Source organism: Lampetra planeri, chromosome 25, assembly GCF_965212315.1.
Source record: "Lampetra planeri chromosome 25, kcLamPlan1.2.h2, whole genome shotgun sequence".
In the NCBI taxonomy this organism is placed as follows: domain Eukaryota; kingdom Metazoa; phylum Chordata; class Hyperoartia; order Petromyzontiformes; family Petromyzontidae; genus Lampetra; species Lampetra planeri.
The window spans coordinates 7,950,062-7,977,816 of NC_136131.1; the positions used below are offsets into that span (position 1 = coordinate 7,950,062).

Sequence of the window (27,755 nt, forward strand, 5' to 3'; positions counted from 1 at the left end):
CGTGGCGAGGGGCAGGAGGGGTGGGTGGGTGAATCCATCGGCAACGAGAAACCCACTCAAAATCCGACAATGGACAGACACGTGTAAAGGAATCTCAGGCTCGCCGCCCTCGCCCTCCACAAATGAAAATGAGATGGCAAGAGGTGAGGGGGGAGTAACGCGTCAGGATTCCAGAGGACGTAGCGAGACTTTGGGAGGCGGCCAAGGATGCCAGCGAGGGACACGCACAATTTGAACTTGAAGTGCGGACTCCATTGCAATTCTCAAACCCTCAAAACAGGAAAACGAAAAACCACAGAAAAATGCGACCTAGGTCGGGGAGGGGAATCATTTTTTTTTTACAATCCAGATGGGGGCCCTTAAAATTGGCATATAGGAAATCACGGTAAGAGAAGCCCCCCCACCCCCACCACACCACTTTTTGGCCAAATAAAAATCTTAAATACAACAATAAAACAAATGTTTAGAGAACGATTCGCGGAAAGTTTCAACAACGCCAAGCGACTGCTGCGGATAGTCGCGCGCTGCGAACGTCCTGCGTTCGCCTCACTCCCACCGACCCCCCCCCCTTCGTTCCTAAACGAGCGCAGAATGAAAGTGAACGCTGTACAGCAAGGAGCGTGTTATAGAGACGTCATCAGGAAGGAGGTGGCTGGAAACGAAGAGGTGGTTACACAGCCAGGTTTACGAACCGACTTACTGAACCTGCTGCCATCTCCTGGGTCACAACAGCTTTGGGCCAGGAGTGTGCAGTTGGTGGGGGGAGGCGAGGACTAAGAACATCGCAGGTGGGAGGGGTGCTGGGCGGGCGGGCAACAGGGGAGGCGATTAACCCTCCCTGGTTGGATCCACCACCATCAACCGGTGAACACCACCACCAGTCTCACGCGGTCATCATCATCAGAGGGGAGGCGTGAGCCACGGTTGGGAGGGGCAGGCGAGGGGTGGGCGAGTGCGTTAATCCATCTCTGGGCAATCGCGAATCCTCGAGTATTCCCGAGCTGAGAGAGTGCCGTGCCAAGAGTCGGTGTGAGCGGGGAACACCTTCCCCCCCTTTGTTATCAAGGAGCCCCCCCCCCACCCCCCCGGCACGGGAACAATTGAACCGGCGGTGCCGATGACGACGATGGGGACTTGCGCGTGCCGGCCGCAACGGAACGTTTTGTGTTTTTGTTATTTTTACTTGCCAAGTTTTCACTTATTTTTGTTTTATTACTTTATTTTACATAAGCCCACGTAACAAAAAACGCTTCCTGGAATTATTTCCGCGCGGCGGAGGTGCTGTGGAATTTTGGGTCGGGATGGCATAACAGCGTTGGCCATTTAAATATTATATATAAAAGTTATTATTATTATTATTCTGGAACAACCACTGTCAATCGATCAACAGGTGAAGGCCTCCCAACAAGACCATGTTCCACCACACTGGTCAGTGCGTGAAGGGGGGTGGGGCATCCCCCCCCCCAAAGTAAAATAAATAATTAAAATCTACGTTGAAACTGCCCTATTTCCACGGTTCCCTCGCATCTACCCCACACTTGTTCCATTGGTAACATTTGCTAATGCATTGTTGCGAATACCTCCAGTGGCCGAGGGGGCGGTCAACTGAACCCGTTGCGTGCAATGAATATGAACGGAGATGTTTAGATAAAAAAAATTGCCAGGAGGGATGATGGGGGGGGGGTTAATTCGCCTCATCTCGCTCTACCACAGCCACACACCTGAAGAGATGCCAACGCTTGTGTTTTAGGCTAAAGGGAGTACACAAAAATCGAGACAAACGAGACCAAACAAACAAACACAAAAGCAAATGCGACAGAAAAAAAAGACAAACACTTTCAATCAAATCGCTGGGAATAGGAAATTGCCCTCATGCTTTGGGTTGAAAAATGAAATTCGTTAAACGGTTCACTCGGTGGCGAGATGTTAACCACATCGCCTGGTAGACAGGAGGTTGTGGGTTCGATACCAAGCTTGACGCCTGTATATTTGGAGTTGAGTGTGCTCCCTCCATGGTTACGTGGATTTTCCTCCAGGTCCTCTAGTTATTCCCCTCCACGGTTAGAAACATGCATTAGAGAGTATTTTGCTGCGATAAATTTGCACGCAAGCCGCTTATTTGGGCGATCATGTGGCCAGATCGCTTCTGAATACAAAGAGCCTTACCTGGTAAAATACAAATAGTGCCCTTTTTTACACCTGATGAAGGAAGCTTGTATTGCCCCCAAAACGTCGTGATTTAATAGATTTATTTTCATTTACTATTATTTTTTACCTATGTGACTTTACCGAAATGAATCCTTGCAGTCATGAAAGCTTCAAATCTAGAATTAAAGTTTAGTTTTTGATAGTATCACCCGCACCCCTCGCCACTAAACATTGCATCACACGTCAACGACAGCCACAATACACCTCCTCAAAAATAAAGTGCATCAAAATAAAGCACGTGCATTCGATAGCTTCATGTATTTTTTTGGAAAGCTCAAAACGACACGCTGCCAATTTGTGTACGCGTGCGTGGGCTGCTCTCTGGCACAAATTGTACACGCCTACCCCCACCCCCTTGGATGATAACAGGATGTTGCCGCAAGAGATTTCCAAACGGTAAAAATCCTACGGCGACGGAATAATTTGCCCCCAACCCACCCTTTTGCGCACACGCGGCTTTACGCGAGGAACAAAACTATTTACTCTGGAGCAGATCCCAGCCCCCGCGGCCGTCCAATTCGGCCTCGTGACGATTCGCCACGCACACACACACACATCACCCGCGACGACCCTCGATTCGGCGTTGCGATTCACGATCGCCGTTCAGTGGGAAAGAGTCGTCGATACCACCGGGAGAGGGGGGGGGGGGTCTCGCTTTGGTTACCGTCCGGGTGCCACCTTGCGTGCCGTCAGCGTCATCGGTATGGCCTCGTCGTCCAAACCGTCAGTGTCATTAAAGGACTTGTCATCTCATCTGTAGGTAGGACGAACTTTTTTCACACCGTACGTAGCCAATCGCGCTAAAATCCTAGTTAGTCTCATTTGCTTCCCATAGCATAAATACATACGACGCTATGGACAAATCTGAATTTTAAATACGTTTTTGTTGTCAAGCGCGACGAGCATCGAAAACGACGCATCCGTCACCCGCCGGCACACTTCCATAGAGCTGCAAAACTCGATTGCCACGGTGGCGTCGTGGATTAGAGGGGGTTCGTCGTGCCAGCGACGCAGCCGGAGCACCACTGCTGCGATGCCAAGTTCAAGCCTTCGGGCTGGCGCCCATCACGGAATTAATGTGCTATACACTTCATATCATGACATCTTAGTCATCCAATGAGACCTGGGGGTCTGTCCCCCTTGGCCTACTGCCGGCAAGCCACAGGCAACTTCACGTGGCCTGAAAGTGCACCGAGCCTGGCAAAGCGCCGTGATGATGACGTCGTCGCCACTCGGTGGCAAGTGGCAGATATTAGATCGCTTCCAATAATAAAAGTGAAGCTCTTGGAGAAGGGCGAATGGAAGCAGATATAACAGAGCTACAGTCAAGATCTTTCCATTGACCTAGAGTCCACACATGGTAGAGGGCAGCACTTTATATCCGAGATGGCACAGCTAGTGTGGATTAAGTGGCCTCGTGAACGGGACTGCAGATGTGGTTTTACGGCATCGTCTTCCCGAGCTACTCGGCGACCACAAAAAGGTGGTGTACACGCGCAGCGCGAGGGAGCTAGGTGGGAGCTCGGGAGCGGGAACTCCGCCGCCGACATCGTGCGGACGATGCAACGCTTGAAAAACGAGAGAAAAAAAAATCAGGAGGGGGAAAAAAAAGAACGCAAGGAGACGTACATAGAATCCTGTGGAAATAATTATAATTTAACATTTGGCCAAAACACTCACACCGTGCCCTCTCCTTTCTCTCTGTCTGTATTGGGGCGTTGCCTACAGGCGGGATTCAACGGGATTCCGACGGAGCAGCACAGCACTCCCGGAGAGCTACGTTGGTTAAAAAAAATAACAGAACGCCTCAACCGCAGGCCCATTTCTCTCTATCACCTCGCCCTTCGTCTTGCGTAACAATGGTCGGCTCGAGAATAGCAACTCTCAAGTCTCAAACAACAAAGAGCAAGCAACCTTTAACAGACGACTCGCTTGGGGAGTGGTGGTGGTGGTGTCGGTGGAGCAACTGTTAAAAAGGCCAAGCATGGCACAGGAGGGAGTGGTGCAGTCAGCGCTACGCAAGCCCGGCCCACCTTCATCTCCCCAGCTGTGATGTTAAAACAGACGCACAATATCGGGTACCCATTTAAACGGCCGAGTCAACCTACATTACACACGATGGAGGCGTCCACGACCTGTTTAAACGTTTCACCGCCGTTATTGATCGCGAGCAGGAATCGAACGCGGGTTGCCGGGCTTGGAGTGCAATGCACCCACTGCATCACCGCTCCCCAGTCGTAGTATCGGCACATGGCAATGACAATGTCCGTGTTCTCCGTCTTTTGGCTGCTTTGCCACACACCATGCTACTTTTTTTATATTTTACCAGGGAGGACCCAGGAGGTATGTAACTATTTTCTTCAGAAGCAACCTAGTCACAAATAATAGCTCAAAGTGGCATATGTGTAAATTTACTGCAGCCAAATGTTCTAAGACGGCATGTCGATTCGAAAACGGAGGGAAAACCCGGAGGATGCGAGCACGGGGAGAGAGAGAGCACGATGCAAACTCAAAATGTCCAGTGTTAGGCTCAGAGTTGAACCCACAACCGCATGTGCAGGCCGGTGCTCCCACAGCAGGGATCAAACTCTGGGGGCGCCCCCCATCGTCAACACCGCGGAGGAGACAAAGGCGGAAGAGGAGAGGGAGCGAGGACGCGGTAGCAGGAGAGCGCGCGCGTACAGTACAAAGCCTCTCGAGCACACTAGCTTGCCGTGCGCCGGTTTACAGGACGCCCGAGCAGCCTTTTATTATAGCCAGAGGCATGCAAACGGCGAGTATTTTATTTGCGGAATGGCTATGTTTAGTGAAGAGGAGGGGGTGGGGGCGGCCTGCAAAAAAAAGGGGAATTTAAAAGGGCGGCTCTCGCTAGGAATAGGTCGACCTAAAAATACGACCTCGACATCGTGCCGTCGTCGCAGGGACGCCGGCCCCTTTAAATGGTTATATTCACGGGAGGGGAGAGAGACGACGCAGGAGCTTCTCTTCGCTCGCCCGCGAGAAGCGCTTTGGCAGGAAGGGGTCGGGGGGGGGGCAAGCGCAGGTGGCAGGCCGCTCGTGCCCCGCGGCGACAAGGGCCTTGGGGTTCGATTCCAGACGCGTGGCGTGCGGAGTTTGTAGGTTTCTCCCCCTGGCTCTGGCATGGGATTCCGCCGGATTCTCCAGTTCCTCCCATTAGGTAAAAAGGAGGAAAACACAAAAACACACCTCGTATTGACCATGCATCCCAAAGCTGAAATATGACCTGTAAATTACTCAATTGAGATTACACAGCAGCATAGCCCCCCCCCCCCCCCCGACTGCCAAACCGTTGACAAGATCCTCCTAAAGGGAGACATTTGAGATGGGCTTTGCTGGGTAAACAAGCCTAATAATATAGCAATAACCTACCGGTGTGGTGTCAAACCACCAAGGCTGATGATGCAATGCATAAAGATTCAGGACAAAATTATTCTTGGAAGTGGCCGGGTGGCTCTGGAGGGCCCATCCGGCACTGCCGACATCCGTCATCGGTTCTAATCCAGGGCTCGGCCACGTGACGTGCGATTACGATTAAACCAGAACGAGTCCGAAGTCTCAAATCGGGTCACCAATGACCGCACAACAAAGTGGTTCCCGCACGACGTTCAGCCAAATTCCTGCTCCAAGAATTCAAATATCGGTTTGACGGCAATGCAATGAACATTCTCACATGCAGAGCGAGTGCCAAAGTGCTACCCCCCACCCCACCCCTCCACTGTGTGGGCCAGAGGCGACTTGGGAAAGGGGAGCTCAGGTGGTAGCCGTGATATCCGCTTCTGTTGGCCGTTATCTTGCACCGCTCTGCGAGAGGTCGGAAATTGAGTCTTGTCTCACTAGAAGATGCCGAGAGAACAATCCACGGCGCTGTCCGTAGCATAACTGCATGGATCAGAGAGAGAGAGAGCAGAAAAACAACTAAGCAACTCAAAAAATAAGCTGCTGCCATGTGACACCAGGCGTGCGAGAAAGATGCTGGGAATTCCGTGGCAGGACAGGATGAGCGATGCAGAAAGTCAGGAAGAGGAGGAGTGTTGTAGGTAGAAGACGGAAACGGTTGTGTTGGGTGGCACACGGGAAGGATGGATGGCGGTAAAGACCCATCGCCGAGACGGGGACTGCAGCAAGCGCCACGAGTCCGGCGGACCCAAGGGGAGGAAGGCCTCCGGGCCAGGTGCTAAGATAGTGTCAGGGCAATCTTGGAGGTGAGCGCGTCGACTCCGTCACATCTCGCAGCTGCTCCAGAGGGGAGAAAACGTTGGCGAGACGAGGCTGCATCAACAGCTTTGGCCATGATAATTGTTTTTTTACCCTTTTATCTGGCAACAAAACTGACGCCAAAAGGCCTTTTGGCGTCATCTGGTCCAACACCATGCGAGACTAAGCTCTAAGGAAAGCGGTCTCGGGTGTGGACCAATCAACTTCAAGGACAGTGCATACATTATCAGTGATGTTTTTTTGTTTGCATTAGGACTGCAGGTATTGTGGTCTATGCAAACATGACTCCTCATAAAAAAACGTGTCAGTTTTGTTGCCAGATAGAAGGGTAAAAAAACAATTATCATATTTTTTACTGGCAAATGAGGTACCAATGGTGTCAAAGCTTTGGCCATATTACAATCGCCTGGCATAATTTGGAGTTTGCATGTTGCTTTCCCCATGGGTCGCATAGATTGCTCCGGTTCCTCCAGTTTTCTATACCCAATTAGAATGAACATGTGTTTAGAGTATTTTTCTGCTCTAATTGTCCACAAGCCACTTCTCGTTGGGCTATCATTCGTGGCCAAATTGCTTCCGAAAAAGAGCTATATAACTCAGTGGGCCGTACCCGGCAAAATAAAAAAAAATAAAAAATTTGTTTAGTTTTCTTGATCTTATTGATTTATAAACAGCCGATTGTGGGGGGTGGAATAAGGTAGAGGTGAGGGAAATCCTTTTCATTCGGAAACTTAATTTGCAGTCCCAACAGAGGACTGGTTAAAGCACGACCTTGCTCCATCAGTTCACGACAGTTCAATTTACACGATAACAGTCCAATAAAATCTACCCCAGGGAAAAATTACAAAAAGTGTGCAGTTCGCCAATGAAAATAGGATGTCAAATACCGTGCAATACCGTCAGCTGTAATAGAGTGGGTTCAATGCGCATCAATAACATTTAAATATTGCAATCACCCACGAATTTTATTACTTAAAGAACCGGTCGACACACGGGGTTTCCCTGCTAACGAAGTGTGGGCAGAGTTATTAACTCCCGTTTACAGCCGTGACATCATGGTAGCAACGGTAACGGTCCTACGGCCGGAGCCAGAACACCCATAGTGACTTCTGGATTAGGGATGGGCAAAGCCAACATCTAAGCCCAGGGATTTGATCTCACGACCATCCAAATTACAAGCCACAGTACTTGAGTACCACTACACCACATGGCAAGATTCATCATCTGTGATAAATATACTGCTGGATAAAAGGCCCCCACTCACAATTTTTTATTTTATTTCTTATATTATACAATTCAAAAGTAATCGAAGGACTAGCTTCTTACGTTGGCCAACACCAGCGCTGCAGCGAAATCCATTCGTACCAAAGGCCTCGCCTCTCTCCCTGAAGGAACAAAATGTTATCAGAGCACGAGAGTGAGAGAAATAACGACGGGAGATCTGGTAGTGCTCCGTGAAAAGCTCGGCCTTGTTCACATGTGGAACGGGTTAGTCGTCCCTTTCAGGGAGTTTCCTGGAAGAATCTGTGGCTTTTAAGAAAGAAAAAAAAATCGGCGCCAAGTGTCCGTGGCAAAGAAACAAAAGAAAAGTTCAGTTACCCCCCCCCAAATCCACATTTCTTTCCTCGCGGCATTTCACATTTCTACTACTTGCAAACAGGAGATGAGCACCACATAAATGCTCATGCGAGCAAGAAATCACCTTGACCGTGTATTATACGCACGTACATAAAACACACACATGGGGAGCGGAAGTCTAGGAGGTTATAGCACGCGCTGGATTACGAACCTGGTACCCAGCGTTTACATTTTTGCTCACGGCCAACACCAGCGACGATTGTTTGAACCAGTCCCAGGCCTCCAAGAGATTGACTCCACCTCAAATGATTACCTGGTGCAGTGTTTAAACATCACACTTGGGAGACAAAGGCAGCCAAGGCAGGAGTGGTGTTGGCCACCCACCCACTCGTGTGGCATGTCCACCTTCATTTTTGGTGCTTGCGAACAGCATTTCCCCCCAACAGCCTGTTAAGGCGATACGGGGGGGGGATCTTTATCCTTGGATACAACCAGTGGCCAGGCTGAAAAAACCCATCAACTTGCTAAAGAAAAATCACAGCAAGCCAAAAACTAGACTTAAACTCCGCAACTCAAGGTGTCCCGGGTCTGTTGTTCGACACCATCGTTTTACACACGCCCACCCAAATCAGAGCCACCTCAAAAACAAAAACTATTTGCACTGCGGTTGATGCTAGAAACTAGTGATGCTAGCAACGCCACCACACCAGCCAGCGCCCCAGCACGCCTCCCCGCCCCCTGCCACACCAACTCTGTAATCTACGAACGCAGCCTCACGCATTCATCCTTCCATTTTTAGCATTTCCCTCGTTAGAAATACCGACCTCCGCAACATCTCCGGGAATGGAGAAGGCACGCGTTTTGGCACAATAAGTGAGTCACTTTTTAAAAAAAGGGTTCGAGCAAATCTGGAATATTTTTTTTATTTATTCCAAAAATGCCTACAGAAATAAAGTCACCGAAAAACCATGGGACAGTCAGAAATAAACGCAGCGTAGGAATAGCAGCAAGGAACAAAAAAAATTCATAAAAATGCCACCGCCCTCCGTTTCCCAAACCGGCAACCCCCCCCCCATGCAACCTCACGGCCTGAACAGTGAAGGCAACAACTCTAAGTAGGAGCGAATGACAGAGGGACGTAGCAGGGCCAAATCTGGTCACTGGATGGCCGAACCCAACGGCCGCCGAAATACTGCAGTGCTGGGGTCGGAGGGCACGCCACGTGGCCGATGGGGGACGGTGCGACGATGACCAGGAGATGACCAACATTAAAAAGAAGAAAACCACAGCAGAGCGGGAGTTGTCACAAATGTGTCTGGCAAGCAGACACGGGATCGCAAAAACAGGCCGCGCGGTGGCGACGCTACAGAGGGAATCGGCCGCCACGCTGGTCGAGAATGCCGAGGACGCACCGCGAGAGCCCAACGCACCGCACTCCTGTACAGTTCGACCCAGCCAGGCAGGGACTTTTCCTCCCAGTGCTAGCAAGGAAAAAAAACACGGGCCACACGCAAAACAGATGGGGCAAACACGGCGGCACCGCTGTCACAACCCTAGCAGAGCCGGCCCCCAAAACAGAAGAGTCTTTTGAACAAAGCTGGGCGACCCAACGCTGGCACCGCCAAGTCAAACACGACTCCGGTCTGTGACGGGGGGGGGGGCAGCAAATATTTTGGTTGCGACTTTAAAGAGAGGGAAAGACCTTGTGTGTAGATGCCTGTTTGTGTGCGACTGTGCGTGTACGTGTGGAGCGGTCAGCGCGATGCGCTACCAACCCGGTGGCAGAGTTAGATTCCCGCTCACGGTCACCGACATCAGTGATTATCTGAACCCGATCCTGGGCCTCCCCCTAGGTCGACTCGGCCTCAAAATGAGTTTCGATTTAAAGCTTTCAAAATGAGTACTTGGTGCGGGTGTGTAAGCATCGCCACTGGGGAGACAAAGGCGGCCGAGTGTGGTGCTGGCCACCTATCCCCTCGTGTGCCATGCACCAACCTTCATTGGGTGCTCGTGAACAGCACTTGCCCTCACAGCCCGCACTGAGCCACACGGGGAACCTTCGTCAGTCTCCGTTTGTAATGGAGAGGGGTGGCACGGCGATTTAATTGTATTTGTGTACGTGGGTAACAAACAAACATTTCAGCCTTAAGCCGATTTACAAGTACAACCCAGCAACGCAGTAGGTCGCTTGCACAACGCCGCTACAAACCCGGAGGCTAGAGTTCCATTCCCAACCACGACCAACACTGGCGAAAATGTGGCGGTGAGATTGACGCCATTACTAATATAACGAGCCAACAATGCGTGTGTGCAACGCGCGTGACGTCACTCCACGTCCACCAGCCCCCCTTATTAATAATCACGAAGAGGGTGGGGTCCTCCACATGGACCCCCGTCATTAATAACCATAAACAGGTTATGAAAAGTAAAGCTAGTAAAGAAGTCAATGCAGCAACTAATATAACGAGCCAAACAAGGCCGTGTGTGTGTCCCGCGTGTGACGTCACTCCACATGTGCCCCCCCCCCCCCCCATTATTATTCACGTGTGCCTGGATTTCTTGACAAACGCAGAAGGTCGAGCGGCTATGATAATTTTTTAACGCAAATTTGCTTTCGATTTTACGTATCTTTATAGAAAGTGAAGGAAACAAACAATTCTACGCCGCATCGGTGTGCATTTGGTGCCTTTATTTATTTCTTCGGCACGTCCAACAAAATGGTAAGTCTACTTTACGCTTCCAAATTATGCTACAATAAACATTTATCTGCTACTTTGCAGACATTGTATCGAATTCCAATTGTTTTCAACCCCAGCGAGCGAAAGCGGAAGATATATCAGTATCAAAGCGGTGAATTTCAAGTAATTGAACGTCTGTTAAATACATTACGTCAGGTTTTATGACAGTTGCGTGCAACAACCACTGCCATTAATGCAGTGCTGCGGTCAAATGCCGAGGTGTTTTAAGACTTCCTTTTGGTGCAACATTCACTGCCATTAATACAGTGCTACAGTGAAATGCAGTGAAGTGTTTGACGACATTCTTTTTTCAATAGTCCCTGCCATTACATTTAGACAAGATAAAATTATACTGATCAATTTATTCGTAACTCTAATGCTTTTCTTTGGTCTCCGTTATTTGCCAAGTTAGTTCAGACAGTATCAGCACTCTACTTTCTTCACCCTTCACTATCAAGCATCCATCGGTGAAGATCAATTTGTCAGTTAACAGCTGCAGGCGATTTTAAAACAGTGCTAAAGTGAAGTTGCGTGTTTTTTCAAATTATACAGCCACAGAGATTGTTTTCCTTTGCAACGAAGGCGAAATCGTCTTCATCCCGAGAATCAACCCAGCTCCAAGTGATGTCACTCTTCCTTTCCTACTGAAACGACGACAAATTCCGATAATTCCTGCGTATGCGATGACGATGAACAAGTCGCAGAGTCAGCCTTTTGAAAATGTGTGTATTTATCTGAATGGACCCGTATTTTCCCATGGCCAGTTGCATGTGGCTCTGTCGAGATATAAACATTCTCAGCGGATCAAAGTTTTCATCAAGGATGGCCAACTGCAGGGAAACCTTTTGAACAGTGATAAGAGATTCGCACAAAACATCGTATACCGATAAATCTTCCAAAGTCCATTTCATTTAATAAGTTAAGCATTTTCTTTACGTGCTACATTTCCTAATAAAATTAACAAAAACACAATAAAGCATTAATTTACATCTTGACTTAAAGCGTTCGTGACTGCAACAATTAATATTCTTTGGGTTTTTCGGTAAAGCCACGTAGATATAAAAAATAACAAAAATCAAAATCACGTTTCAATCGCAACACAAGCAATCGTCTTCAGGTAAAAAAAAAGATTGCTTGTTGCGATCAAAACGTCATGATTTAGATTTTTATTCTACCCAAGTGGCTCTACCGAAAGACCCAAAGAAAAATATTAATTTACATCTTTAATATTACAGCTTCCGTCCCAGGATGTCCTAACAAGCTAGTTTAGGTAAGAATATGGGAAAGGTGCAGCCCTGCAATTGCTCTGCTCATGCCACTGCTGGCGAAAGGGCTTCTGCAAAAGTGAACTCTTAGAGGGTATATTATTTTACTCTTCCACGCTTACCACTGTCAGGGCGAGTGATGGCCGACACACAAGCAAGTGGAGTGACCAACACCGCACCCGGCCACCTTAGTCTCCCTTGTGGCGATATTTACACACATCTGAAACCCATTTTAGGCTGGGCCGCCCTAGGGGAGGCCCAGGACCGGTTCAGCTAAAACAAAAAAACGCCACCTAGTATTGGCTGCAAGCGGGAATCGAACTCCATTCGGTGGGTTCGTAGCGCAGGGCGCAAAACCGCTACGCCACCACTCCCCGCATTGTACCATCTCACCGCTATCCACCGCCGATCGAAACTTGCAAAGTCTGAAAAATCGTTCATCACGCAAGAGCGCCGTCCCAAGTCAAATACGATGGGGCGTTCAGAACGCAGTCAACGCCAGCAAATCCCATTAGGTATTCCCACCACAGCAGAGCCCCGATCTTTCTTACGCGACGGTGTTTCCGTCGGCATTTCCTTATCGGCAATGTTGTGTGCGTAGCCATGTGCAAATACGACGATGCAATTGCAGTAAGACACCATTGCCTTTATTATTATATCATCATCATCATCACATCGCCATGAGGAAGTATTTATGCTGCCAGCGTTTCAAAGCTGCACAAACTTCTGCGGAATTATAATTCTTTAGAAATGGACGCCATTGCTTGCAACGGGCTACATAAAAAAAATGGGCAGACTCAGTTGCATTGACCGCCGATGACCGAGAGCCCCGTGTGGCACGGGGTAGAGTCCATCAGTCGTGGCCAAACCACCACATGGCAGAGGGGGCAGGAAGGGAACGATTGACAACCTCCAAACACTTTGTATCAAACTAGATTGTATCCCCCCCCTCCCCCACCGCGGTTTAGTTTTTCCTTCATTCCTCAATTAACATTCCAGCGTGCCAGCGGCACGGGGCTGGCACGAACCAGACAACTTTTTCCATTCACAAATTTCCTAAGAGGCGGCAGCGTGTGACAACGCCCCGCGCGTTGGAGAACAGACCCTGGGAATATGACGTCACAGAACGAGTTCCAACTGCTCCCCCCACCTACAATGCGCGGTATGGTGTTGTGTCCAGTCCATCACGTTTCTCCTCTCGCTTGCTAGAAACTCTTGCATGCAACAGGGCTAACCATGTCAACGCAACACCCCCACAATCAACTTGGAATTGGCCAAACAAGGGTCGCAGAACACGATGCTAAAAAAAAAAATCGGCCGAACATAAAATGCAGGGAAGGATAGCGTTGGGAAAGTGTTCAAACATCGCAAGTGAGCAACGAAAAGTAAATTGGCCAAACATCTCAAATGCTCTGCACGCGGAGATTTCGGAACGATTATCGCGCCCGCAGCCACCGCCACTGCGGCGAGTGGTGGTTGCAACCCCGCCCCCTCCTCTCCGTGCCCCCCCACTCACTCCCGCAAGATTGCTTCCAAAAAGGTGGTGGGTGGTGGCGGCTCTTCGACGAGGATTCGCGGCGTTTAGTCACAGACGGCAAATCCCCAGCATGTGCGGCGACCGCAGACCGAGTCACAGCTGCCGTACGGGATGGCGCCGCCGCAACGGCGACGCCGCCGCGAACTCCGCCGATGACGAGTCGGCATCCCCTCCCCACCCCGCACCGATCGGCACGCAGAACGGGCGGGCGGGCGTATGGCCGGCCGGCGACGCGTCCCAGCAGCTGTACCGCTGCTGTGTAACCGGCCTAACCACGGCACGGGCAGTCATCTACGAACCAGATGCCGCCGAATGCAGCCAGATTGTACAGATGGCACACGGCAATCCTGTTTCAGTAACAATTATCATTGTTACTGAAATCTAGCGACCGATAATTATATATCGGTTGACTACGCAAGTAAAAGCGTTCCCACGTGTGCCGCTGTACAGGAAGGTCATTCATTGGCAGGGCATCGATTATTTACAGACTTAAATTGGCCAATTGCTCCAGCTCTGATCTAGTACACGAGGGACCATTCAGCTGTTCTGCAGGGGGACAAATAATAAAGTTGTGCTCATGGGCCAGCCACGTGACTTTGTATGTCACGTGTACAAACACAGGGGGGGGGGGGGGAAGGTCACGGCGTCATAAGATCGGTACTGGCAAACCGCTAAAAATCTGCCTCGAGGTCTCACTTTCATCCTCACCAACGGCATTGTCATCCCACTAATCTTGAGCTCTCGTCTGCAGCTCGCACGTCTCTCCCCATTGTAGAGCCATCATCGCCAATCTGCATCTCTGCACATCCTCACGGAGGAGAGGCCCACAATAAGAGCCTTCCCTCCGTAAGCCACGTCTGTCCCGCAGGCAACCAGTTGAAAAATAAGCCCGCCCCGAGCCCGATTAGCGCACGTGGACGGGAGACCGTCTGCACGGGGAAAAAAAAACAGGCGGCAGATGCCCAACTTGGGGCCACAAGGTTACTAGGAGAGGACACACAAATTGATTCTTGAAGCAATGTGTAGCTTTGCGTCGTTAACCCACTCAGGTGGGGTATGTTCTCCAGAGCCTCTGGTTCCCCACCTCCCTCCCCCCACACGAAGCCAAATCTCACATTAACGGAATGGGCTTGTTGGGCAATACGAGGCATTACCATCCTCATTTGTTCGTTATTTAAGCGCAGGGGGTCTTCTACCGAGCATAGGCAGTCTGTTAGGGTAGATGCAGAGTATTTTACGATTACTTGAATGTTTTCATACACAATCATAATAATATCACACTTCACCCGGCAACGAACTCGAGACTTGATGCGTCTCACTGCTTTTCAAAAGGAGGGTCCCCGCTACATTGGAATTGACCAAATATCCAACCACACACGAGGAAGGGATGGGGGGGGGGCTAGAATAACAAGGCCAGTGGCACAAAATGGATTAAAGAATTCATTGCCGAATTGCCATCTCCTGGGTGGTAATGACGGGAAGGATCATTAACAAATTAACAAGCATTTAAGGAGTGTTGCCTGCAAACAGGGAGGCCCATTCAAACAGTCCGAATCCAAGTCCCCGTGCTCGAGTCCAAAGAAATTCATTAAGTTGGCTTTCCCACCGGGCACTAAGATTAATTTCCAACGCATTTTCTCAGCGGGGCGAGCACTTTGCAAGACGCACGGTGCCGTTCGCGAGCCCACGCATGCCGCGGGGGGGGGGGGTGTCGAATTGATGCAGAGAGTGGTGGGAGGCTGGGTGGAGGAGAGAGAGAATGAATGGGAATGTCGGCCAAGTGGTTGGAGGCGGAGGGGGGGGGTGTAGAGTGAGAAGGTAAGCGAATGTATGGCTCCGTTGGGCTAACGAAAAGGCATTTGGGCTAGTGGGCGACTGAACGAGCGGCTGGAAACACAAGAGAGAGCAGGCGGACGACGAGAGTGGACCGGAGGGCGAGTGGGTGGTTGAGTGAGTAAGCGTCAAGGAGGTGGGCAAACGTTTGGCTGGGTGAGAGAGACACGGGAGTGGTTCTGGATGACGGGATTGGCGGGGGGGTAAGAGCGATGCGCGCGTGCTGGGTGCGGAGGGCGTCGAGGTTTGGTTCTTGAGAGACTGGCCGGAGATTTGGAGCAGGGCTTTTCTGCGAAGAGGCAGGGCCTGGGGTGACTCCAACGGATAGGAATGTCGGCGGAGCCGTGCGCGGGCGCGCATGCGTGGCCGGGTGTATTTTACATTACAACCCCACCACCACTGCCTCCCATTCCGACAGACCCCTCTCGCACTCTCCCCCCCCCCCCAAAAAAAACAGGAAGCAGTCGAACCATTTTTACCAAATAAGGCAGCTCGAGAAACATTTGCTTTACCCATTTTGGAAAGAGGATGGGGGGGGGGAATGGTTTGCAAAAACGACAAAATCTGTTTTGGGTCCTACGACACCACACGAGTGGGAAACTTCAAAAAGACAAAATCGATAGTCGTCGTGGAGAATTAGTAACCAAAATAAATAGGCAGACAATAGCCCGCTGCCTTCACAGATGCATCCCTCCACGTAAATAAAGGATTTTCTTTCACGACCCCATCAGCCACACACGGCCCCTCTCTTGCGCGTGTGCATTCTTTCGGCAGCATTTGGTTCACTACAAGCAATACGTCCGGACAGGGTTTCGCCATTCGGCGTCTCATCAGCATGGTCAGGGTTTGCTTTAAACCCATGCTGGTGAACTGTTTGTCGGCGAGAAAGCTCTCCATCCCAATGCGTCAGCCTCGACTTGAGCAACACCAAAACAACGACCGTGGTGCGTGGCGGTGACTACGCGCACACTGATCCAGCACGTTGGTGGATCAAGTTGAGATTTAGGAAACTCCCAAAGTTACTGGGCTGCCAGGTGGCTAAGATATGTCGCCTGGTATGCAGGAGGTCGTGAGTCGAACCCCAACACCAATGCTTGTATAATTTGGAGTTTGCTTGCCCTCTGGTTTTACATTATTTGGCTGCTTCTATAAATTCCCACCAAGGATCATAAAAGCCACCTCTGACGAGCCAACGTGTGTGACCAGGTCGCCTGTCAAAGAGCTAATAGCTCAGTGGGCTTCATACGGAAAAAATAGTCGTTTTGTATCTGCAAGCCGGTCTAAGCCATCGGTTCCTGCAGCCATTCGCACTAAAATCTGCCTAAATACGCACTGTACTCACAGGAACCAGACTCGCCAAAGGGCATTCTGAGGGCCCATATTGCTTCACTTTGCAAATGAAAACCCCGCTTTGTAGCCCGGCCCATGGACCCAAGGCCATGGAATCCACGGCGATGTAGCTCGCGCAGACCTCCGGTGACACCCACGGTGAACCGAGCCAGGCACCGCATGAACAACCACTCCTGTTTTCAAATAGATGGGGGGGTATCCGAGGAGAAAAATAAGTACAAACGACAAAAGTTCATAGTCTTAAAAATTATCATCGTTAACCAATTGCCAAATTAAGTCAAGTCTTGATTTTCCAGGGTCAGTGGGAGGTGCCAATCAACTTCCTAACAATTTATTTTTAGAAACGCAGGTTTCTCAGCCATGCCGGTTTGGTAGTCACACCCCTAAACCTAACAATGTCATGAAACTCATTTTATTTATAGATTATTTTTGTTTATATATATATATGTATATACACACACACACACAAACACGTTACGGGTTTTGCACAATGGGACCGTTTTGGGTAACCACAAAGTGCACTTAACTCACATTCAAGCAATCCGATGGGATTGGGTTTAATGCAGCGATGGGCAACCCTGGCGGGCCACATGAGCAGCCCCCTCCTTCACTCTCAGGTGAAGCACAAGATCCCCCGTGTAGCCTTAACAAACTGTTGGGGCAAGTGCTGTTAGCGAGCACCGATAAAGGCCGGCACGAGACACGAAGAGGGTTGGTGGCCAGCACCACGCCCAGCCGCCTTTGTCTCCAAGTGGCGATGTTTACACACCGTGCCAGGTACTCATTTGAAGCAGAGTCGACCTAGGGGAGTCCCAGGACCGGTTCAGATAATCGCTGGTGTTGACCATGGAGCGGGAATCGAACCGTCAGGTCACCGGGTTCAGACCAGGCCACCGCGAGAGGGGGGTCCGTGGGACGCATGCGACCTGCAGGTTGCCCACCGCTGGTTAATGTTGAGTCCCCCCCACCCCCCACCAAGTTTTCCTGCACTGCATTATTGGAGGGCAAAGGAGCAGAGAGCTCGGAGGGTGGTGTCGGTCCTGCCCAGGCGATGCCATCCACGCCTTGTTACCCCGCGTCATTTATCCATCACGTAGGGTTTGCGTGCAGCACAAATTTACTTAAACTAAAAAAAAGTGTACAACTCCTCATTTTGATACTACATTGTGGAGGTGAAATAAAAAGGTAACCATCGAAAGCTTTACTATGAAATTCCTCATTTAGTTTGGACGCGCGTGCACTCGCAGGTGAACGCACCGTCACCATCCCAGCACTTCAACTTTTAAGAAAGGTGGACACATTGGTTGAACCGTCAACAAATTTGGGACGACGTTCTTAAAAGTCAGAGCGATTTCCTGCTCAAATTAACATCGAGGCGGCGCTCATCTTCCGTCAACAGCCCAAAGCCAGTGATGGAAGTTCCACATTACTATGGCAGGAGCAGGTCCAACTCGAATAACCACTGTTGATTTCCCCACACCAAAGTGGTAGCTATTTTATCTACCCGTGGAAGGATGATGGGCCGAGCCAATTGCCACCTTATCAAAAACCTCCCCCCCCACCCCCACAATAAGTCACTTCGCGATTAAACTAAACGGATTAGCCACCCCTTGAAAGTATTCGAAACGTACGTCCACATTCGAGGAGGGTTTCCCAGTACCAAAACGCACGCACAGCAAGCCTCAGGCACGCCACGGTGTAGAGTAAAAAAACACCAAGATTCCGTAGCGAGAGAAAGGAGGTATGTAGGAGACACGCTGTTGAGGACGTAGCCTCTACCCCGCCCCCCTCGAACTCCTTCCCATGTAAACATTGACCTAGTTTTTTTCCTTTCCTCCAAGCTCGGAGGGAAATTGAACAGGATGTGATCTCAAGACCAAACAATGTCTACGGACTGACCGTCCAAGGCAGACAAACCTCAAAAAGCAATAATGTCCTGCAAGTCCACGGGGCTAAAATAAAAAAAAAGCCGCTCTACTTTCACAAGCGGCAAAATAGAAAAAGATTATCAGCGGAACTTTTTCGGGAGAATCCCCCGTTCCCGGCCAAAAGTCATTATTTACTTTAGGCCGCGTCGTGCCATGTCACCGTCAATCGGCAGCAGCTGCCGTAAACCGCCGTTGGTCGCACCATTGTAGCGCAAAGTACAACAGAGGTCGTTGGTTCGATCCAGACCCTGGACGGCTGCTGTATATTTGGGGCTTGCGTGCCCCCGTGGCCGCGTGCATTTTTCTCCAGGCCCACTGGGTTTTCCCCTCCACATTACAGAAACGTGCGTTTAGAGCATTTGGCTGCAATATACAATTTCCACATAAGCGACCCACTTCGTCGAGCTATCATTTGTGGCCAGGTCGCTTCTGAAAAATAGCTGTATAGCTCAGTGGGCCTTACCTGGCAAAATAAAAAGTTTCAAAGAATGTTTGCTCGAATCAAACCCAATTCCATCCTTGCCTCCATTCGTGTGCAAATGGGATGGCACTCCCGTCAGACTCAGACAATGAATGGGTGTGGATACCCCTAAGTTTTATATCATGCAGAGCAACATCACCGGTCGGGAGACACTTGACGACAATCACCGCTGAACGCGGCCCAGCGGTCTCGGTGTCGCCGCTTAGTGTGGAGGCTCGCGGTTCGAATCGAGCGACCTCCCCGATCATTACCGCCGCGTGTGTATCAACCACATTGCTACGCGCAGTCTGCTTCGCACTGGATGTTAAAGATCCCGTGACGTCATTCGCGAGAGCAGGCCAGCGTGCCAACGTCAGGGGACAAATATGCAAAGTTGGAAAATTATCTGCAAATTTACTTAAGTAGAATTATGCACCAATAGCAGCGATCATTGCCCCCCCCCCACTGACACGACTAACGCACACCACGAACGACAGATGACTGCGCGTAGCTTCTGCAAAAGGAGAATCCAGGTCTCGAGGTCTCACCTGGTTAAAACAAAACGTAACAGTTCTCATTTGCTAGACAACTACACGGGCACCGCCGTGCAAAGTTGCCATAGTTTCTCATAGCGAAAAACACAATGCCGGCGGTTATTGCCGGTGGTAGAAAATTGACCGAAAATTGCCCACCCCACCCCACTGTGTTTGGTCACAGCCTTCGCGCGCCGTCACCTGGAAATCGGCGGAACCCCGCCGTGCTCGGGCAGCAACCGCGGGGGTTGCCACACAAGCGCCCGGCGCGGGACGCCAAAAAAAAAAACTACGTTGGCGGCGTGCGACGTGGATTGGCACGGCAAGCAGCGAGCGAGCGGCTCTCGCGTGGAGAGGGGCCATGACCGCCACTTGGCCGCCTGCGACCGTTTGAAATCTTTGTTGTGAAATCTGCAGCAAGCATGGCGGCTTGACCCCCCCTCCTCCACCAGCCCCTCCCAGGGGAGAGTTTCTAGACTGACCGTGGGGGGGGTGGAATCGCGATGTAGACAAAGTGCACTAATTTTGATTCTTAAATTAAAAGTGCTTTCCAAACAAGGATAAATTAGAGACAAGCTGATGAGCTGCTCACTAGTTTCTTTTTAAAAGGCAAGACAGACGATAAGGGGAGGGAGGGGTGGTGGCACAGGGGTCCACGCGCTACACTATTGACCTGATTAGTTGAAGGAGGAATCTCATCATTGATTACCTCTCCAGTTTGGCAATTTCATTCCCACAACCGCATAAGACCCACCACCTCCCCATACAAGTCCCTCCACAATACAAATAGTATTTTACTTAACAATTCCAATTAGCCACATGGCCTATGTTGAGCGTGTCATTTTAGCAGCATTGGTTCAAATAAAGCGAACTCTGCAGTGGTTTCGACAGTCGGTGACTCATCAGCAGGGCAAGGCAAACTTGAACCGTTAGTCCGAAAAGAGAAATACAACTCTGGAGCGGTTTCGACACATCAGCATCTCAAGAACCGAACGAAGCTCCCGGCACGTGGAACGAAACTTCGGGCATCGCGAACACGCGGCACGACCCGCAGGAGTACACAACGAGGGCTACGTGGCACAACGGCGGAAAACCGACGCGGCCGTAACAAACCAGCCATTGCCGTTCAATTCCTCAGCCCTCTGGTTTGGAGCAACGACAGTTCCACGAGCAGCAGCTGGCAAAGGGGCTCAAAAAACAGCCCTAGTCCGACTTGGGGGTGGGGAGGGAGGCGGGAAGCGATGCAAAAACAAAGCGGCTCTTTATCAGCTGGTGACGGAGGGCACCAATGCGGACCGCAGGCCACCGACGGGAGGATCCTCCAGCGACATTGACCGCGGCCGCCTCGCGTTTAAGCCACGAAAATAAAATTAAAGCTCCGCCAGGGTTATTCCAGGACGAACCAAAGAAAAGGCAAAACTAAAGAACGCCCAAACAACAAGACCGCTCTCACGTTTTGGTGACGATAGTTTTTTTTTATACACGCACCGCACGCCAGTTCATTTATAGGAATTAACTTTAGAGAGCCGTATGGAAACAAACTATACTGAGAGAGATGCGAAAATAAATTCTAAATTCAAGTGAACACACTGCGCAACTATGTGCAAAAGAAGAAATGGAAATGTTGTACCGCTCCATCTCCGCAGTGGCGGTACCCTGGCAAGTTCTTCCCCCTTCGGCTGTTATTCCCTCACTAGTCTCCTCCAAGCCATCATCACCATCGAGCGATGCGGCCTGCCCAATACCACCTCAACATTTTAAACAAAACGCAAACATGGGCCAGGTAAAGTAGCTCTAACCCGGGAGGCAGTATTCACCAGAGGCACGGCCCAAAAAAAAAAAAGGTGTCGCAACACATGACAAGATAGGGAAAACCCTAAAGTGAGAGCCAATTATTACCATTAAATTTGTACGTAAACAAATCTGTTCTGACCAGACCACTTGCAGTCACTTTTGGCCCCGATGCCGTGTTGCAAAATTCCAGAAAATTCACAAAGTGTTCCCTCTCTCAATACAAGCCGCTCACACGAGCCAGGCGGTGATGCATCATATTATAAACACGAGAAACAGAACTCGCCGTCATTCACGAGGCAGCTTGGATGCAGGCAGAATCCAAAAACCAAAGGAGCTCTTTATCTTGCACGTACAATCCCTCGGCCGCCGCCACGCGTCCCCGGGAAATCCAACAATGTAAAATGCCGCGCTGCCCAACTTGCCACCGGCACTTGTAAAACACATTGTCCTGCTGCGGAGGGAGCTGGTAGGAACGTTGGGTTGCTCGGTCAATGGCCAGGGTCAACGGCGGCGTGGTGTATTCCGCAAATGTGCCCGACTGTGAGGGCGGGCACAAGCCGGCGTGAGTAGGTTAAACGTTGAGTATAGCCCCACCCAGCCCCACCCAGCCTTCATCTCCATTTGAAAATCAGCACTCTGCATCGCACGCAGCGTATTCGGCAAGCAGTTAGGAGGAGTGTTGCGCAACCGTGCTCGAGACCAACGGCAGTGGCAGCCAACGGAGCAAAAGCACCAAAGAAGATTGGCCCCCTGCAGAGGTGTGTATGTATTTGAAACTTCTTTCGCAATGTACGTAGCCAATCGTGCAAAAAAGAAAAATCGGAGCTTTGGGGCTACTCGGAGGTGCGGGGGCCATGAAATGGGCTCTCGTTTGCAGATGCTAGGTCGGACTGTTACATCACAAGCCTGTGAGATGGCGATGGCTCAAGGAGGCCTTTGGCCTTCACAAAGCCGTAGATTGACCAAGGATGACAAGTGGGACACAAAGTACAACAAGGCCACTAAGAACCCCATCTTCAGGATTATAAAATTGCTGAGATCCACACAATTAGCAATTCGCCACAAGTACTGCGCAACTCAAATTTGGATTTGACCAGACGACAAGTGGTAAAGCACGGAAAGGTGGACCAGAGGAGCAAGGACCGGAGTTTTCAAAACAACTTCTTTGCCATTATGCTTGTTGACACAAACACTGACCGAGTGTCAAGATTCATTTTCAAGAGGATCCTGCCAAGTTCACAGTAGGGGACGACATTGCCATGTGCAATCACGGACAAAGACCCGGTTTACACGCACAAAAAAAACTGCCTCTTTCGGAAGGACAACCTGTGCATAGAACAAGTCATTCGTAAGGACGCTCGGGCACAAACGTGGCGCCAACCCCACGCGTGGTGTCAACGCGAGCCAAGGCCACGGTGGCGGCTGGCGCCGCTTACCCGGATCGTTGGCCTCGCGCTCCAGGGCGTGGATCTCGGCGCACTCGGCGAGCGAGTGCTCCAGGCAGAGCTGCAGGAAGCGCGCCTGCGTGCGGCTCACGTGCTTGAGCAGCGACAGCAGCGCCACGGTTTGCTCGCACTCGTTCCAGCCCTTGAACCAGGTCGCCAGGACGCCGACCTGGTCGCGAAACATCATCGCAGACGCCGGCGCCACCGCCGCAGCAGCAGCAGCGACCGCTGCTCCCACCACCTCCGCTGCCGGCGCTACAGCAGCAGAAGCGGGAGCGCCGGCGCCCGCGCTCTGCCCCCACGCCGTCACCGCTCACGAACTGCGCCGGCCCGTCGTGGCGTGCTGAGTTGGTAGCGTTTGGCACGTTACAAACGCTTGCCAACCTGGAGACGGGAAGGGCAAAATCAATACATATTTACTTTACGTTCCAATATCACCCATAAAGTAGGCGTCAGCGCACATAGCAGAACAGGGGCATACAGCAACAGGAATACAGCAAACAGCAACATCCTCCACAGTGAGCGATGCAGGATGTGCAGACAAGACAAGATTTGAGCGATATGGTAACAGGCAGTATTGCTTAGAGCTGTGTTCCAGAACTTTTTTTTTCCAGTTTGTAATTTTCCACCAATTTTAGCGAGAGGTTGCCGTTGGCGTCACGTCAAGGAGACGAAGAACCCCATTCGGAACGGTCGCAGAGCAAGTCTGTTAGATCACTGCTCGTGGAAGTGGACATCACAGAGCTACCGCCCGAGGTCTCTTCAAGACAACCTTGAGTCGACATGATATTGAGCGGCACTTTCACACCTACCCTGGTACAAGAGCGCACTACAATAAAAGCCGATATTTTTACAGCTGGAATTTTATTTAAAAATAAAAGCGCAGGACCAACTTTATTGCAATATTCTTCATTTTGGTGTCATCATTGGTGATTGGGCTGAAGCCATCTGCTCCGTAGACATGAGAAGTCCTACTGGACATCTTTATAGCTCATCGGATTTCTACAGCATAACATATTCTGAGATGCTGGTTTAAAACAGGCAGCTGTAGGAAGCTAGATGTGAACCCGGGGTTTTGACCGGTGGGTCCCCGTGTATGCATCTGTTTTTTTAGAATCTGTCTAGTGAACGCGTGAAGCAGCTTTTCCTGAATGCAAATCAACATCGTTAAAATTTATTCAGTTTAATTGCAAAGACATTTTCAAAAATGGACCTTCAGAATGTAACTATCGTAGGTGTTTTCATTAATCTGTTATTCATTGCATATGTTCACTGATGGCACAACTTTATGCAAAGCAGAATGCAAAAGCTTGAATGTGTAGTGTCATAATCTGCATGCATGAATAAACATTACATTTGCACACAAACTAGCACCATTCGACATTACCAGGATGCGGAGGACAATGATGTCAAGCGAGCACCTACTCAGGAGTGCACACAGGGCCAGTGGCGCGGCCAGCACCACACATGCCCAGCGCTGCCGTTGACGATGCACCAGGGGGGGGGGGTTACTCATTCAAGGCCGAAGACTTTGTGGAGACCCAGCACAGGTTCAAGATATCACCTGCCACGGATGTTGTTGCATCGTTGCCAGGAATTGAACCCAGGTCACTGGAGCACTGCCTTAACTAGGCTTACCCCCACCACAGCACCCCATGTCACACACTTGTTGGACAAAGGGCCTCCTCCACACAATCTAGCGGGTCGTGGGATTTATTAAACCATACTTCACGACGCTGGGCTGGTGAGTTGAGGTTCAAGGTGGGGAGTAGAAACGTGGAGGGGGGGGTATAGTACATTACAACAATGGTCTTTGCTGCACTGCCTTGTATTGCCCCACCAAGTAGCCCAACAAGCAGCCTACAGCAACCTGTTGTGGACTGTGGCCATCCCCCCCATCTAATCCAGGTTCAACCCCCCCCCCCCTCTCCTTGGCTTCTGAGATATTTGATTAGAGCATTTGCATTTTTCCCACTTCATTAAGGAAAAAAATATATTTCCACACATGTACGGATCAAAATGTGTCTTAAGGTACACTTGGTAAGTGTACCTTATAAAAATCAAGGCGTCCCATAAATTGTATACCTGCAACACACACTTGTGGACACTTCTATCAGACAACCTCTGTAGGAGGTTATCATACCGACATGGTCTCTTATTAAAAATTAATCTGTTCGAACTTTCCCGTAATGATCCCCCCGTGTAGCCTTAACAAACTGTTGGGGCAAGTTCTGTTAGCGAGCACCTCTGAAGGCCGGCACGGCTCACGAGGGGGTGTGGGAGGCCAGCACCACACACAGACGGCCTTTGTCTCCCTAGTGGCGATGTTTACACACCGTGCCAGGTACTCGAGGCAGACTCGACCTCGGGGAGGCCCAGGACAGAGTCAGATGGTCACCGATGTTCGCCGTGAGCGGAAACCGAACTCTGGTCGCCGGGTTCGCATTGCAGCGCACCAACTGCTCCACCACCGCTCCCCATAAACACACGGAGGAACCCACCACGTGCAAAGTTGACATCTGGGCACTTCCAAACGTCTCACGTACCCTCGTACACACACACGTTTTGTCGCCACATTTATCTTATGGAACCAAATTATTTATTTTTCTGCACTCCCCGCATGCAACCTTTACTTATCTCATAAAACAATGATAGCCACACAGATTTAAAATGCGCACACTTGGCACTTATCCCTCCGTCTTCTCACACCATTCATACTTTTGCGCCACGCACGAGGGCAACTGCCCGAAACGTCGACCATCATCTACTTTTTTTATTTTAAGGGTCGCAGTTTTATTGACAAGTGTAAGAGGTGTGTTGTCATCGTTGTTGTATCTTAGCGTGTTAAAAAACGTGGACGTCCCCGTAATAGACAGACCGTTGTCCTCAACCTTCAAAAAAGGAAACCCCACACCGAGACACTTTTTTTTACACCACCTCTGCAAACTTTGCACACTCACGTTAACCCACACACACACAGGCAACTTGTAGCGTAACTTGTGTACAATCTCTCCCCTCTGCCCAAGGTTCACCACATTCCACACAACACGCGAAACAGACACATTGCACAAATGACATACATAGAACATAAGACCCCCACCCCTTCATATTCATGCCCGGCCGCCTCCGTCTCCCCAGATGTTGATGTTTACACACAAACAACAGCCGCCAGTCGCCACTAGTTAGCGGTGACGTCACCACGGCGCTTGTGCCAGGCTAGGTGCCCTTTAAGTGCCACGAAGTATCGAACGCCCGCTGGCAGGAGGTCACGGGACAGACCCAGATGCCATGGGTTGACCGACTGAGATGGACTGGCCGATGCACCACCTGTGCCCCCCCCCCTACCGTGCCAGGCACTCAATCAAGGCTGAGTAGACCTAGGGGAGGGGGTTCTTAAAAAAGAAAAACAAATCTGCATGCACACTTCGTTACGTACAGGCGATAGTGCAACCGTGAAGCAAATGGGGTGGAGGTTTGGTGATGCTGCAAGCCCGCCACAGCCGTCACTAGAAATACCGCGAGCCTCCGAACAAAACTTACCGGCTCGGATCGTCATCCGTGATCTTTAACGCAACTTCAACGATTTTCTGAAGAAAAAAAAACCGCAGACGTCCATCGATACATTCATAAGAATCGATCGCCGCGCGTGGTAATGACGAATGTATCGCTGCAGTAGTGTGGGAGTCGCGAGTCGTGGTGGTGCCACGACTAGAAGCTTTGCTAGAAATCCTGGAGGCTGCTGCGCACGTGCGGAGGGGACTGTGTGGGCTCGCAGCACGTGCGGAGGGGGGACTGTGCGGGCTCACAACACGTGCGGAGGGGACTGTGTGGGCTCGCAGCACGTGCGGAGGGGACTGTGCGGGCTCACAACACGTGCGGAGGGGGGACTGGGCTCGCAACACGTGCGGCGGCGAGGCGGCATCGAGAGAGACCGTAGCCCAGACGGGCGCGGCATGGTCGTTTATGCCGTACGTGCAAATCGTCGTACGGGGGGGGGGGGGGGGCGGGGGGGTGTTTGTGCGTCTCAACAAACGTCAGTGTCCATCGTATCGTTTGCCAACAGCAACACAACCCAGCGAGCTTGATACATTCCGTCGTGGTGGCCAAGAGCCGGCACGCCGACGGACGCAAGACGATCATTAACTGGTACAGTAGCAGCCGAACCACCTCCATCGCGTACCCCCTCCGCACAAATCCCTTCTTTTAGAGCCGCTTCGCCAAAGCTAATAAACCATTATCCCGCGGTGGGGCACGGCCAGTTAACAGTTTCCCTTTCGCGCACAAACGCAGCGAGCTTCGATATCGGCGACGACTCTCAAACACAGCGGCCGCCGCCTTCGAAAACCGAAGACCGAAGAAAGCAGGCCTCGCCGCAGCCTTACGCCTTTCCTAAACGTTCGGCGGGCTCTGGCTCCGCGGAGAGCCGTCCAACCGGGGTGGCCCACGCCCACCCCGCCCAGTCGGAGAGGGGGGTAGGGGGGGGGGGCGGTTGTGGCGATAATTTCACGTACGAGGAGGGCCGCGAGACCTCCTGCCCGCCCGCACCGCCGCGACCGGCATTGCGTGGTTACCTGATGGACGAGGCGAAAGACGGGAGGGAGGCGATGTGCGTGGGGAAGGGGTCACGGATCCTCACGTCTCTCTGCGCTCTGCCAATGCTCCGCCATCGTCGCGGGCGGCCGCGTCTGGGGTGGGGGAGGTCTCTTATATAGGGGGGAGGGGGGTGTTGAGCGTGACGTCACTGACGATTGTATTTCGCAGTGCGCTTAGACAAAGGCGGCGAGAGTGACAGAGGTGGTGGGGGGGGTAAGCGATGGAGTTGGATTTGTTAGTGCGCTTAGGGCAAGGCG

The 27,755-nt window shown here is 51.0% G+C and overlaps 1 protein-coding gene across 4 annotated transcripts in view; it reads right to left on the bottom strand.

Moving 5' to 3' along the window:
• SAMD4A (sterile alpha motif domain containing 4A) overlaps nt 1–26,864 on the bottom strand; it is a 55,303-nt gene extending 28,439 nt beyond the window's left edge. For all 4 annotated transcript variants that reach the window (XM_078606168.1, XM_078606166.1, XM_078606167.1 and 1 more), the window contains exons 1-2: nt 25,242–26,864; nt 22,897–23,289 (exon numbers count right to left, since the gene is read on the bottom strand). In XM_078606168.1, coding sequence (XP_078462294.1) covers nt 22,897–23,092 — 196 coding nt within the window. In that variant the 5' untranslated portion in view covers nt 23,093–23,289; nt 25,242–26,864. The remainder of the gene's footprint in view (nt 1–22,896; nt 23,290–25,241) is intronic.
• Between the last annotated feature and the right edge of the window lie 891 nt (nt 26,865–27,755).